This window comes from Oncorhynchus mykiss, chromosome 4, assembly GCF_057628025.1.
Source record: "Oncorhynchus mykiss isolate SJ-2025 chromosome 4, ASM5762802v1, whole genome shotgun sequence".
Taxonomy (NCBI): domain Eukaryota; kingdom Metazoa; phylum Chordata; class Actinopteri; order Salmoniformes; family Salmonidae; genus Oncorhynchus; species Oncorhynchus mykiss.
The window spans coordinates 85,401,172-85,416,381 of record NC_143025.1 but is presented as its reverse complement, the minus strand read 5'-3'; the positions used below and the strand labels follow the sequence as shown (position 1 = coordinate 85,416,381).

General features: G+C 44.0%; 1 protein-coding gene across 1 annotated transcript in view; it reads left to right on the top strand.

The window, feature by feature from the left end:
- The first annotated feature begins 7,023 nt into the window (after positions 1–7,023).
- Positions 7,024–15,210, top strand: part of LOC110522565 (thyrotropin receptor) — a 38,125-nt gene continuing 29,938 nt past the window's right edge. The window contains exons 1-2 of the mRNA XM_021601022.3: positions 7,024–7,391; positions 11,949–12,020. Of these exons, the coding sequence (XP_021456697.3) occupies positions 7,198–7,391; positions 11,949–12,020 (266 nt within the window). The 5' untranslated portion in view covers positions 7,024–7,197. The remainder of the gene's footprint in view (positions 7,392–11,948; positions 12,021–15,210) is intronic.

The window sequence follows — 15,210 nt, the reverse complement described above, 5'->3', positions numbered from 1 at the left end:
GATACATTTTGGGGGGTATTAATTCACATCACATAGTCAGAGAGCCAGGTGTGAGTCAGTCAGTCAGCTGCTGCTGATGGGAAGAGAGTTTGGAGGTGACAGACTCATTTAGCAGAAACAACAGGGAGGTGATGTTCACACTAATAATGACTGGATGACTGACTACAGCTAATCACTTGTTAACCTTTTTATCAGTCACCGAGAGGAGTACATTTTATCACTTTTCAACTCGGCAACAAGTCACCTCCACAGTACATCTCTCCATCCTCTTACACTCTTCCCTCCAATGTCTGACTGCTTCCTGGTCTTCCTTCAGTTCCTCTCTCCTCCTGGTGCTGTCTTGGAGCTGGGCCTCTGTGTCCTCAGCCCTGAGTAGGGCATGGGCCCTCTCCGCAGCACCCTGATCAGGACATGGGCCCTCTCTGCAGCACCCTGATCAGATCATGGGCCCTCTCTGCCTCCGAGCGACCCTGGGTCTCCTTCAACTGCTCCAACATCCTCAAATGCTGCTGCTCGCGACTCGCCAGGTCTGATGATAATGCCTGGGGGAGAGGAGGGAGTGAGGGGGAGAGGAGGGAGTGAGGGGGAGAGGAGAGAATGAGGGGGAGAGGAGGGAGTGAGGGGGAGAGGAGAGAATGAGGGGGAGAGGAGGGAGTGAAGGGGAGGGGGAAGGAGCGAGAGGAGGGGAGTAAGAGAACTTATAAACTGATCTTCAGTGAAAGTACTATCAGAGCACAGATATTTCACTACAACTTATTTAAACAGTATACAGTGTATTCGTAAAGTATTCAGACCCCTAGACTTTTTCCACATTTTGTTAGGTTCCAGCCTAATTCTAAAATTTGATTAAATCGTTTTTTTCCCTCATCAATCTACACAGAATAAAATATTGTTTTTCCAATGTTTGTAAGCAAAATAAATGTAAACAAACACTGTATAGCCTCAAAACATGGTTAAAACTATAACTTTCATATCATGATGGTCAGTCCCTGCATCCATAGCTCTGTCTATGAATTTGAGTTTGGTTACATTTCTCAAGCCCCATCCCTCAGCTTCTTACTGAAACCGTGGCGACGATGGTGCTTTGTTAGCAATTTCAACAGCAGACGGCTGCTTTACAACCTCAGGTTTTTCAATCTGGCTCTAAATGTATCTGTGTGCTCTTAGATTTTTCAATTTAGGAGCACGTATGCTCATTGTAAAAAATGCCACTGTAGAGCTCTGCATTTGCAAATACACACACCCACACACACACACACACACACACACACACACACACACACACACACACACACACACACACACACACACACACACACACACACACACACACACACACACACACACACACACACACACACACCTTCATCTTCTCAGTCTCTGATCTCAGCAGTTTGTTCTTCGGGGCCTCCTCAGTTTCCAGGGCCTGAGCATCCTGTCTCATCAGGGAACACACAAAGACACACACATACAGAGTAATGACTGATACATACACACACCCCAGCCTGCAGCCCTCTACATGTAGTATGTACCACATTCAAACTACATGAGTCTTTAGGTTAGTTGATAAGCGAACACAGGAGGAGAATATGACTAATGGTGTGACAGTAGCTAGCGGCAGATAGCCTAGTGGTTAGAGGGGGGCGGCAGATAGCCTAGTGGTTAGAGGGGGGCGGCAGATAGCCTAGTGGTTAGAGGGGGGCGGCAGAGAGCCTAGTGGTTAGAGGGGGGCGGCAAGAGAGCCTAGTGGTTAGAGGGGGGCGGCAGATAGCCTAGTGGTTAGAGGGGGGCGGCAGAGAGCCTAGTGGTTAGAGGGGGGCGGCAAGAGAGCCTAGTGGTTAGAGGGGGCAGATAGCCTAGTGGTTAGAGCAGTGGGCCAGTCATCAAAAGGTTGCTGGATCGGTTCACCGAGCTGACAAGGTAAAAATCTGTCGTTCTGCCCGTGAACACAGCAGTAAACATACTGTTCTCTGGTAGGCCGTAATTGTATATAAGAATGTGTTCTTAACTGACTTGCCTGGTTAATTAAAGGTTACATTCCATCTCCCCTGGATGCTAAACCGCTAATAGGGTTTAGCATCCAATCCCACACACTCCTGTTACTGGCCCTATTAGGGTTTAGCATCCAATCCCACACACTCCTGTTACCGGCCCTATTAGGGGCTTAGCATCCAATCCCACACACTCCTGTTACTGGCCCTATTAGGGGTTTAGCATCCAATCCCACACACTCCTGTTACTGGCCCTATTAGGGGCTTAGCATCCAATCCCACACACTCCTGTTACTAGCCCTATTAGGGCTTAGCATCCAATCCCACACACTCCTGCTACTGGCCCTATTAGGGCTTAGCATCCAATCCCACACACTCCTGTTACTGGCCCTAAAAGGGCTTAGCATCCAATCCCACACACTCCTGTTACTGGCCCTAATAGGGCTTAGCATCCAATCCCACACACTCTTGTTACGGGCCCTATTAGGGGTTTAGCATCCAGTCCCACACACTCCTGTTACTGGCCCTATTAGGGCTTAGCATCCAATCCCACACACTCATGTTACTGGCCCTATTAGGGGTTTAGCATCCAATCCCACACACTCCTGTTACTGGCCCTATTAGGGCTTAGCATCCAATCCCACACACTCCTGTTACTGGCCCTATTAGGGTTTAGCATCCAATCCCACACACTCCTGCTACTGGCCCTATTAGGGCTTAGCATCCAATCCCACACACTCCTGTTACTGGCCCTAAAAGGGCTTAGCATCCAATCCCACACACTCCTGTTACTGGCCCTAATAGGGCTTAGCATCCAATCCCACACACTCTTGTTACGGGCCCTATTAGGGGTTTAGCATCCAGTCCCACACACTCCTGTTACTGGCCCTATTAGGGCTTAGCATCCAATCCCACACACTCATGTTACTGGCCCTATTAGGGGTTTAGCATCCAATCCCACACACTCCTGTTACTGGCCCTATTAGGGCTTAGCATCCAATCCCACACACTCCTGTTACTGGCCCTAATAGGGGTTTAGCATCCAATCCCACACACTCCTGTTACTGGCCCTATTAGGGCTTAGCATCCAATCCCACATACTCCTGTTACTGGCCCTATTAGGGGTTTAGCATCCAATCCCACACACTCCTGTTACTGGCCCTAATAGGGTTTAGCATCCAATCCCACACACTCCTGTTACTAGCCCTATTAGGGGCTTAGCATCCAATCCCACACACTCCTGTTACTGGCCCTATTAGGGGCTTAGCATCCAATCCCACACACTCCTGTTACTGCCCCTATTAGGGGTTTAGCATCCAATCCCACACACTCCTGTTACTGGTCTGTCCTGTGAAGGCTTGGTGATGTATTGCCAGCCTGCAAGACACAGTCCATTATTTCCACCCATTCATATCATCACTCTGAGTAGAGTAGACCCACTGGATTGTAGCATCAGAATCAAACTAACCAGGACCTCTCCCTTCAGTAGTAAAAGAGGTGATTTCCTTCTTCATTTCCTCTCCCTTTTTTTATTTAGCCTTAATTTGGGAACAAATTACATTATTTCCCAGAACCCCGAGGGCAGCCTGGATTCTTAATAGAAGAAGAAGCTCCCTGCACAGTGGATAAAGATACAAATGACTTAAACACCTCTCGTGTCACTCCTTCTCTCTGTGGAGAGGAGAGAGGAGGGGATGGCTAGGGTTGAACCTCAGCTAAACGCTGCACCCCGGTGGTAGCATTCTGAACTGGTCCTAAAGAACAAAATAATTAAATCATGACATGGATAAATGCACGTGGGATGAGTTGATGTCAGAACAGCTAACGGGTTTGTGTTAATGATAAGAGCAGTGGTGGGAAAAGTACTTCATTGAAATACTTGAGTAAAAGTAAAGATGCCTTAATAGAAAATGACTCAAGTAACAGTGAAAGTCACCCAGTGAGTACTTGAGTAAAAGTCTAAAAGTATTTGGTTTTAAATACATTTAAGTATCAAAAGTAAATGGAATTGCTAAAATGTACTTAAGTATCAAAAGTAAAAGTATAAATAATTTCAAATTCCTTATTTTAAGCAAACCAGACGGCACCATTTATTGTATTTTTTGTTGACAGATCGCCAGGGGTACACTCCAACACTCAGACATAATTTACAAACCTAGCATTTGTGTTTTAATGAGTCAGCCAGATCAGAGGCAGTAGGGATGACCAGGGATGTTCTCCTGATAAGTGTGTGAATTGGACCATTTCCCTGTCAAAATGTAACGAGTACTTTTGGGTGTCATGGAAAATGTATGGAGTAATAAGTACATTATTGTCTTTAGGATGGTAGTGAAGTAAAAGTCGTCAAATATATTAATAGTAAAGTTAAGTACAGATTCCCCAAAAAACGCTTCAAGTGATGCTTTCAATGATGTTTTACTTAAGTACCTTAAGAGGGTGAGATGGGTGATTATTTCAGAATGGTGGAGGTGGAGTTGGTGGGACGGTGCGATGTGGGAGGAATGAGGGTTATGTCAGGGAAAGTTAGCAGAGGTTTACTGTGTGTGTGGGTATGTACCAGCTAGCGAGTAGGTGGAGGTGGTGTGAGGGTGATAACTACGATGAAGGTTACGTTAGAGAAGGGTAGAAGAGCTGGGGTGTGTGTGTGGGCATGTATTAACCAGAGAGAGAGGGATGGGACTGGAAGTAGTGTCACCTCCTGCAGTTTGTCAGACATGATCCCACACTGTTCTGGTCGTCTCGCTGACACGCTCTGTCGCTCCGAACTCATCTCCCTCTTAGTCTCCTGCAGACACTTCTCCACATGAGGCGACACCTGGGGGGAGTCACTGTAGGTTACAGCACTAAGCTGCCATCTTCAGAGTGCAGCAGCTAAGGTTAGAGTCATGTTTCTATGGAAACTTATGAACTGTAATGTGGAAGTAAAGTATTTCAAGTGATGTAAATAACTCACTGAGTCCTGTCTCTGAAGTCGACAGGTGCTTTGAGTGATCCTCCATGACTCAGACCTTAGAAAGAGAAAAATAGAAATGAGTGAATGAGTGAATACACACACAACATATTTGCACATAGTCTACCTGATCCTCCTGAGGATCTCTGTCCATGTCATCTCCCAGTCTCAGCTGGTCACTGCGCATGTCTCTGAATGACTGGTGCAGGACGTGGACCTGAGAAGGAGGTGAGGGGCACAGGTAGTACAATCACTACTTGAAACATCAACAAGGACTGAATAACGCTGTTATAAAACAGGCATAACTGTTTTAAACTGTCACTGTGAAAAAGGACCCAAAGGGCCCTCTACTGGTTAAAGTCTCTAACTGCACTACAATGGTGAGTTGAACATTTTAAAGATAGCATCGCTTTGACAAGTCTTCCATCCTGGTCTGGCAGGCTGGGGTCTCTGAAGCGGACTGTAGCCGATCTGGCCCTCCTCCTATCTCCTCCTCCAGCTGACTCAGAGCTCCCACAGACCTTCAGGAGAGACGTGGGGTCTCTATACACAAACCTACACAGATATGTAATAAACTAATGTAGCTGTTTTATTAGTGTAGCCCACCACCATCTCTTGACCATCTGACAGAGGAGCAAGGTGTATGGGTACAGTTGCTTATAGTGTTGAACAACTGACTAGATGCTTTTTATAGTGGAGATCAAGTGTATAACTGCCTGCCTGGGCTGATGAGACGGAGGATTCAGCAGTCAGATGGAACAGAATAAATAGGCATTTAAACTTCATAGATTTAGCCGGTGGTAACTTGTGGAATAGACACCAGCAGGAATGTGCTTTTAACCAATCAGCATTCAGGATTAGACCCACCCGTTGTATAAAGCTTCCAAGACATTACACATTGTATAGGACAGACATGATTACTCTCACCTGATCCATAGCCAGCCTCCAGGTCGCTGGTGTGCAGGGAGGAGGCTGACACCCTATGGGCTCCAGAGGACCAGCCTCTGGCCTCTTAGCTGCGAGGGAGAGAGACGGAGAGGGAAGACGAGCTTGAAATGGGTCTAATTGACTCAACAACCAAAAACACATATCTAAGTGTAGCTTTCTTAATGAACCAGAACATTTCTAGTCATTTCTTCTTCTTGTTTTCTCAAAGTTAGCTGGCTAGCCTACCAGTAGTGCTTCCCAGTGGGTTCATTTTCTCTGAGATGCCTGCAGCATCAGGAGCTCACAGTTTGAGGGTTGCATCCCTTCCCCATGACCTTGATCTTGATTTCAGCTCGAAACAGAGGCATGCTCTGAAGAAGAATTGTGCAGTCATCTATTTTTTATTTATTTTCTACACTCAAACAATTCCTCTCTGATAAGTCAACTTGAACTGGCCGCCAAGAACAGGAAAATACATTGCCGCCGTATTAATGACGTTGGGAGTTGTAGTTTTTAAACTGACAGCAGTGATGGAATTATTTGTGAATAAAATGCTTGAGCACTACATTTTCCAAAACTTGCTTCGGGGACATGCATTTCGCGACACTGGGACTACTCTTTGGATTAGAGCGCAGGTGTAAAACTCATTCCACAGAGGCCAGAGTGTCTGCGGGTTTTTCGCTCTTCCCTTGCACTTTATTGATGAATTAACTAATTAGTAAGGACCTCCCCACACCTGGTTTTCTAGGGCTTAATTGAAAGGAGGCCCTCCATGGAATGCGTTTGACACCCCTGGATTAAAGCCAGGCTGTCTAGGGGGTTACTGATAATAAAGAATATAACAAATACAATTTTGACTTTGTTTATTTTATGTGGGGTATTAGGGCTGATATCTATAGCCTAAAACATGATTATAACTTGACAATATACTAGTTTAATTGAATAATAATACTGATTAGCAACATATTTTATTTAGCTTTATGATGTTAGGAAATTGGATTTATAGGATACATTTCATAAAATAGCCTACATTTCGTAAACGAGTTAAAGAAAATACAAAATCTTTAATTCTCCACAAGAGTACCTCAGAAGTCCACCGTGAATCTCTACTCCTGAAGAAAGACCACCTCCACACCCCAAGCATCTCCTCTCACCACTCTCTCAAACGGTCAGTATAATTGCGCTAGGACGAGTTCATGCGCTGAAGTTTATGACATAAACAAAGTAGCGGGCTTCAACTTCAATTTGCCACGGGCGTCCGGTGAGAAGGAAGCCGTCAGAATCTCAGCGTTAACAATAGGCATCATTGAGGATACTTAAAAAAAAGAGATGACTGAAAACGACAGACACAGTTTGCAGGTGATAACATGTGCGCTGTTTACCCTCGTCACGTTACCGATCGAAACCTTGGTTGACTTCGACTCCTGCCCCACTGTTTGTGATTGCTCAGAACGGAAGACCTACACGATCTCCTGCTTTGACATTGATGTCATTCCCACATTTCCTGCAAGCACAGATACACTGTAAGTATATGTTTACTTTTAATGTCCTTTTGTTGTATGGATTGACATCTGATTAATGTGTGTGCGCGTGCGTGTGATTATTTTTTCTTTCTATAGGCATTCATTCAGTCGATTGTGATGGCTCTTGTAGGCTATGGGTGATGCAAAGAAAACTCCTTGGAACATTTCTCTGTAATGAGTTGATCCTGTAACGAATCTTGTCTGAGTGAGCCAAGGGCCCCTTTTTTCTGCCTGTTTATCAGACAGTCTTGGAGCTTTGAGTGTGTTTGTTTTGATGGAACATTATGAGAATGTATGCAGATGCTCTGCTAAATGACTAAAATGGACAAATGGAAATATGTCTACATACATGATGATGAGAACAGGAAAGGCTATGAAAATGACAGTGTAAAACGTTTTGAAACAGAGGCATCCATTGAAAAATTATGAAGTTATCTATTTTTTATGTTCTATACTCAAACAATTCTACAAATGCATATAGACAAAATTAAGACATTGTTAATTAACAATTTTAGGCTAAATATTGCAAGTGCACAATTCAGGTTCTCTGAATTAGCATTATAAAAATGGTATTGTTTGTCATCAGAGCAAACATCTCCTAAATGCTGTGACAGTGAACGTCTATGAGAGAGAGAGAGAGAGAGAGAGAGAGACACAGAGAGACACACACACACACAGAGAGACACACACACACACAGAGAGAGAGACACACACACAGAGAGAGACACACACAGAGAGAGAGACACACACACAGAGAGAGAAAGACACACACAGAGAGACACACACAGAGAGAGAGACACAGAGAGAGAGACAGACACACAGAGAGAGAGAGAGATCCCTGGCTCTGGGACCCGTTTTTAAATGGCACCCTATTTCCTATAGTGTGTTATTGACCATATGGATTTCTGCCAAAGTAGTGGACTAGACTTATATAAGGAACAGGGTTTCATTTCAGACACAGCCCTGGTCCTGACCCAGGTGAGAACCAAATGGCGAACAGTAAGAATGTCCAATTGTCATATTTGAGTAAAAGTAAAGATACCTTAATAGAAAATGACTCTAACTAAAAGTTCAAGTTACCAGTAAAACACTATTTTAGTAAAAATTAAAAATATTTTCTAATTCTAATTCCGCAAACCAGAAAACACGATTTTCTTGTTATTTTTAAATTACGCATAGTCAGGGGCACACTCCAACACTCAGACATAATTTACAAATGGAGCATGTGTTATTAGATCAGAGGCAGTAGGGATGACCAAGGATGTTCTCTTAATAAGTGAGTGAATTTGATCATTTTCCTGTCCTGCTAAGCATTCAAAATTGAATGAGTACTTGTTCAAGGGCAGAACGACAGATTTTCACCTTGTCGGCTTGGGGATTCGATCTAGCGACATTTCAGGTAATGGCCCAATGCTCTAACCACTAGGCTACCTGCAGCCCCAAAATGATGGACTTCCACTAAAGGACCCAGTGGGTTTTCTGGTTATAAAATAAAAAAGAGAAAATTATGTCACGTGATCAGGTTAAATTCATAATAAATTACTGCTGCATTCTGTACTCTCTGTTGGCCATTAGGGACTGGGCCATCTGTGTATGGGCACGGGTAGGCTTCAGAGAGGGCATGGTGGGTCTCCGCCAGCTGTAGAGGTTTAACACGTGTGATAATGCACATTCTCCTTCTGTTTGTTCAACCTACTGGGAACATTCCATTACCCTCCCTACCATTGGACATCCCCCCTCCCTCATCCACCGTCTCTTCTCCCAGGACACCCATCACATGGAATTAGCCCCCAATCAGTGCCCCAATTCATCTGCCCAGACGCATCCACGATGCCACCGCATTCTTCAGCCTCACATAGTTTGCCCGGCGCCCACCAGGAAACAAAAGAAAAGGAAAAATATCTCCCCAAAATATCTCAAGTCCAAAACAACCCAGCTCGAAATAGCCATCTGGCATCCTGTATTTTAGGGATGTTCTGATAGTTGAGGTGTGACGGTGTTGTACTCTACTGACTGGGGACCAACAGTGGAGCTGAACCCAGCTGACCTGAGCCTAGGGGCAAGGTCCCTGTCTCTTTGTATTAACACAGTGGCTAGATATCTCTCTCTCTGTCTCTTTGTCTATTTCTCTGTGTGTGTGTATGTTTCATAAGCAGACTACCATAGTCCCTGTGCCCAAGAAGTCCAAGGTAACCTAAATGACACTCACTCATCTTTGAAGGGCCGGTCATGCCTCACATCAACACCATTATTTCCAGAAACCCTAGACCCACTCCAATTTGCTTACCGCCCCTGCAGATCCACAGACGATGCAATCTCTATTACACTGCACACTGCCCTTTCCTACCTGGAGAAGAGGAAGTACATCTCTGGAGCCGAGCTCCCTGCCATCCAGGACCTCAGAGAAAGGCCCTAAAAATGGTCAAAGACTCCAGCTACCCTAGTCCTAGACTCTTCTCTCTGCTTGCGCAAGGCAAGTCTGGATCTACAGGACCCTGGACTGCTTCCACCCCCAAGACATAAGACTTCTAAATAGTTGGTCTGGGTAGCTATTTGGTTAATTATTTAACTATCTACATTGACTCTTTTTTAACTAACATTTTTTTGTCTCATCACATACGCTGCTGCTACTGTTTATCTATCACTTTATTCCTAGTTTTTTGTATGTATCCACACTACCAGTCAAAAGTTTTAGAACACCTACTCATTCAAGGGTTTTTGCAGCAATTCGACCATGAAGGCCTGATTCACGCAGTCTCCTCTGAACAGTTGATGTTGAGATGTGTCTGTTACTTGAACTCTGTGAAGCATTTATTTGGGCTGCAATTTCTGAGGCTGGTAACTATACCTCTGCAGCAGAGGTAACTCTGGGTCTTCCTTTCCCGTGGCGGTCCTCATGAGAGCCAGTTTCATCATACCACAGCAGAGGTAACTCTGGGTCTTCCTTTCCCGTGCCGGTCCTCATGAGAGCCAGTTATCTCTAATGAATTTATCCTCTGCAGCAGAGGTAACTCTGGGTCTTCCTTTCCTGTGGTGGTCCTCATGAGAGCCAGTTATCTCTAATGAATTTATCCTCTGCAGCAGAGGTAACTCTGGGTCTTCCTTTCCTGTGGCGGTCCTCATGAGAGCCAGTTTCATCATACCACAGCAGAGGTAACTCTGGGTCTTCCTTTCCTGTGGCGGTCCTCATGAGAGCCTGTTTCATCATACCACAGCAGAGGTAACTCTGGGTCTTCCTTTCCCGTGGCGGTCCTCATGAGAGCCAGTTTCATCATACCACAGCAGAGGTAACTCTGGGTCTTCCTTTCCTGTGGCGGTCCTCATGAGAGCCAGTTTCATCATACCACAGCAGAGGTAACTCTGGGTCTTCCTTTCCCGTGGCGGTCCTCATGAGAGCCAGTTTCATCATACCACAGCAGAGGTAACTCTGGGTCTTCCTTTCCCGTGGCGGTCCTCATGAGAGCCAGTTTCATCATACCACAGCAGAGGTAACTCTGGGTCTTCCTTTCCTGTGGTGGTCCTCATGAGAGCCAGTTTCATCTTAGCACAGCAGAGGTAACTCTGGGTCTTCCTTTCCCGTGCCGGTCCTCATGAGAGCCAGTTTCATCATGGCGATTGATGGTTTCTGTGGCGGTCCTCATGAGAGCCTGTTTCATCATAGTGTTTGATGGTTTTTGTGGCGGTCCTCATGAGAGCCAGTTTCATCATAGCGTTTGATGTTTTTTGCGACTGCACTTGAAGAAACTTTCAAAGTTATTGACATTTTCTGTGTTGACTGACCTTCATGTCTTAAATGAATGATGGACTGTCATGATGGACTTTGAAGAATCTCAAATATAAAATATATAAAACACTTTTTTGGTTACTACATGATTCCATATGTGTTATTTCATAGTTTTGATGTCTTCATTATTATTCTATGTAGAACATAGTAAAAATGAAGAAAAACCCTTTAATGAGTCTGTTCTATCTATCGTTGTCTCTGATTGGGGATCATATATAAGTTGTAATTTTCCTTTTGGGTTTTGTGGGATCTTGTTTTCTGTTTAGTATCTGAGCCTGACAGAACTGTGCGCTTTCATTATTTTTCTTTTGTTATCTTGTTTGGTGTCGTCAGTAAAAATACGATGTACGCCTACCACGCTGCGCCTTGGTCTCCTTCTACAAACCAGAGCCGTTACAGGTCTGCTTTTCAACTCTAATATTTGCAGCATGCACAGTTTACCTTACACACTGTAAGGTGGATGAGTGTCTCTAGGGCAGGCATTTAACCCCTGCACACTGACTGAACTAAACCAGCACAAGGAGACCTCAAGATCTCAACATTACATCCAGGGATTAGTACAGTATGCATAACTGGCCAAAATGGGTATATATCTTATCCGTTGTTACAGATATGATAGAGACTCTGGAGGAGGAAGGTACAATGCTTTTCTTATGAATGGAGTTCAAACAACTACATGTTGATCTGTACACTTTACATAAATCAGTACACTGTACATAAATTTGTAAACTTTATGTTGATCTGTGAACTTAATCCTCTATCTTCTCTTCCAGATGGCTTCTGGAGACGCGTCTGAAATCAGTGCCAGGAGATGTCTTCTCCAACCTAGTAAACATATCAAGGATGTGAGTGAATCACAATCAGCACGATCACATTCACCAGCTTCTCGTTAAAGTCCTAAAGCTTTGTATTTAAATTCCTGTGAATCACACAATCATCAGGATGATACACTTGTTTCTCACTGTTATTCCCTACCTTTGCGCTCTCTCTTCTCGTCTTCTCTTTCTCTCCCCCCTCTCTCTTCTACTCTTCTCTTTCTCTCCCCCCTCTCTCTTCTCTCTTCTCCTCTTCTCTTTCTCTCCCCCTCTCTCTTCTCTCCTCTTTTCTTTCTCTCCCCCTTCTCTCTTCTCTCCTCTTTTCTTTCTCTCCCCCTTCTCTCTTCTCTCCTCTTCTCTTTCTCTCCCCCTCTCTCTTCTCTCCTCTTCTCTTTCTCTCCCCCCTCTCTCTTCTCTCTTCTCTTTCTCTCCCCCTCTCTCTTTCTCTCCCCCTTCTCTCTTCTCTCCCCCTTCTCTCTTCTCTCCTCCTCTTCTCTCTCTCGCTCCTCTCTTCCCCTCTCTTTCTTCTGTTTTCACCACTCTCTATCTCTCTCCTCTCTTCCCCTTCTCTGTCTCTTTTCTCTTCTTTGTCTATCGCTCTCTCCACTCTCTCTCTTCCCCTCTCTCTCTATCTCTCTTCCCCTCTCTCTCTTCTCTCTTCCCCCTCTCTTCTCTCTTCCCCCCTCTCTCTTCTCTCTTCCCCTCTCTCTCTTCTCTCTTCCCCTCTCTCCTCTATCTCTCTCTTCCCCTCTCTCTCTCTTCTCTCTTCCCCCCTCTCTCTCTTCTCTCTTCCCCCCTCTCTCTCGTCTCTTTCCTTTTTCATCATCAGTATGATCACATGTTTCTTGTTAAAGCCACAAAGCTCTATAAAGCTATATTTAAATTCCAGCGACTTACTAAACCACCTGTTGCATGTCTCTTATTCTCCAAAGAGGGGGAAAAACATCAGATCCAAGCATCTCTCTCTCGCTCTCTCTCTCTCTCTCTCCGTCTGATCTGTTTTCTGTTTGGTATCACTGCTGTCTGCTAATCACAGTTAATGCCATCCTAGAATAGGAATGTCGGCATTCCCACCGCAAGGGCATAGGCATCCGCAAGGTAATCCAGTAGAACTGTTCTATGGATTGGTGCTTTTTTAGGATTTTAGTTTTTGGTCAAAAAAGACTGTAAAATCAACAGAAATTCAGCTGAAAATAATTCTGGACATCTGTTCCCAAGTATGAAAAAAATTATAATAGACAGTGTCTGAATTTAATCAAATATGTATTTGAAAATAACAATAATTTCAATCTCTTTTTTTTTTGGCTTAGTTGTGGTCAATTTGCAGTGTACACATTTTTATCATTACAGTATGTCCCGGCCGCGTCTGTATCTAGTTGCCTACCCCTGGTTTAGTTGATGTGGTAAAATATACACTAGGTACATAAAGGTGGAAAGGGGTATCACCAAGCTAAAACGCTTAAACGCAAGATGAAAATGAGAAACCAAGTTATTTTTTAGACACTTATTCTGAAAATAAACATTCTGCCAAACCTTGATCTCAGCCTGTGAGGCCAATGGCAATGTCCAAGTCAGCTACGAGGAAAGAGAGAGAAAGCAAAGAAGATTATTATTTTCTTCTGCCTCAGCCAGTACATAGCAGCCAGGTGCTTCTATTTTGGCAAATAGGATACTGTAATTGAGACACTTTTTAACCTGTAATCAGTTTTTGAGATCAACCCCCTTAATTAGGGAGCAGTGAAATATCATTGATTATCTACTATAGTATAGTCTGCTGAACTTTAAATACTAAGCCTGCTTTCTCACAGAGAACAGACTCATTCCATTTATCATATAGATTCAGTCTAAGTCTCTATTTTATATGCCATTAAATCACGCTAACTACACACTAGTTACTCAGTAATAACAAATGAAAGCAGTGATACTGATGACTAAGGTAAAAGTGTTGCATACTGTACATACTTGTTAATTGATTGTATTTAGAGGCTATGTGAGGTGGGTAGTTGAGTAGATTGGTTATGTGTGGACATTAGAATGGATTCAACAGACAGTAGATTGGTCATTAGAATGGAGTTAACAGACAGTAGATTGGTCATGTGTGGCCATTAGAATGGAGTTAACAGACAGTAGATTGGTCATGTGTGGTCATTAGAATGGAGTTAACAGACAGTAGATTGGTCATGTGTGGCCATTAGAATGGAGTCAACAGACAGTAGATTGGTCATGTGTGGCCATTAGAATCGAGCCAACAGACAGTAGATTGGTCATGTGTGGCCATTAGAATCGAGCCAACAGACAGTAGATTGGTTATGTGTGGACATTAGAATGGAGTCAACAGACAGTAGATTGGTTATGTGTGGACATTAGAATGGAGTCAACAGACAGTAGATTGGACATTAGAATGGAGTCAACAGACAGTAGATTGGTCATGTGTGGCCATTTAGAATCGAGCCAACAGACAGTAGATTGGTTATGTGTGGACATTAGAATGGAGTCAACAGACAGTAGATTGGTTATGTGTGGACATTAGAATGGAGTCAACAGACAGTAGATTGGACATTAGAATGGAGTCAACAGACAGTAGATTGGTCATGTGTGGCCATTAGAATCGAGCCAACAGACAGTAGATTGGTCATGTGTGGCCATTAGAATGGAGTCAACAGACAGTAGATTGGACATTAGAATGGAGTCGACAGACAGTAGATTGGACATTAGAATGGAGTCAACAGACAGTAGATTGGTTATGTGTGGACATTAGAATGTAGTCAACAGACAGTAGATTGGACATTAGAATGGAGTCGACAGACAGTAGATTGGACATTAGAATGGAGTCAACAGACAGTAGACTGGACATTAGAATGGAGTCGACAGACAGTAGACTGGACATTAGAATGTAGTCAACAGACAGTAGATTGGACATTAGAATGGAGTCAACAGACAGTAGATTGGACATTAGAACGGAGTCAACCGACAGTAGATTGGACATTAGAACGGAGTCAACAGAGAGTAGACTGGACATTAGAATGGAGTCGACAGACAGTAGATTGGACATTAGAATGGAGTCGACAGACAGTAGATTGGACATTAGAATGGAGTCAACAGACAGTAGATTGGACATTAGAACGGAGTCAACAGACAGTAGACTGGACATTAGAATGGAGTCGACAGACAGTAGATTGGACATTAGAATGGAGTCGACAGACAGTAGATTGGACATTAG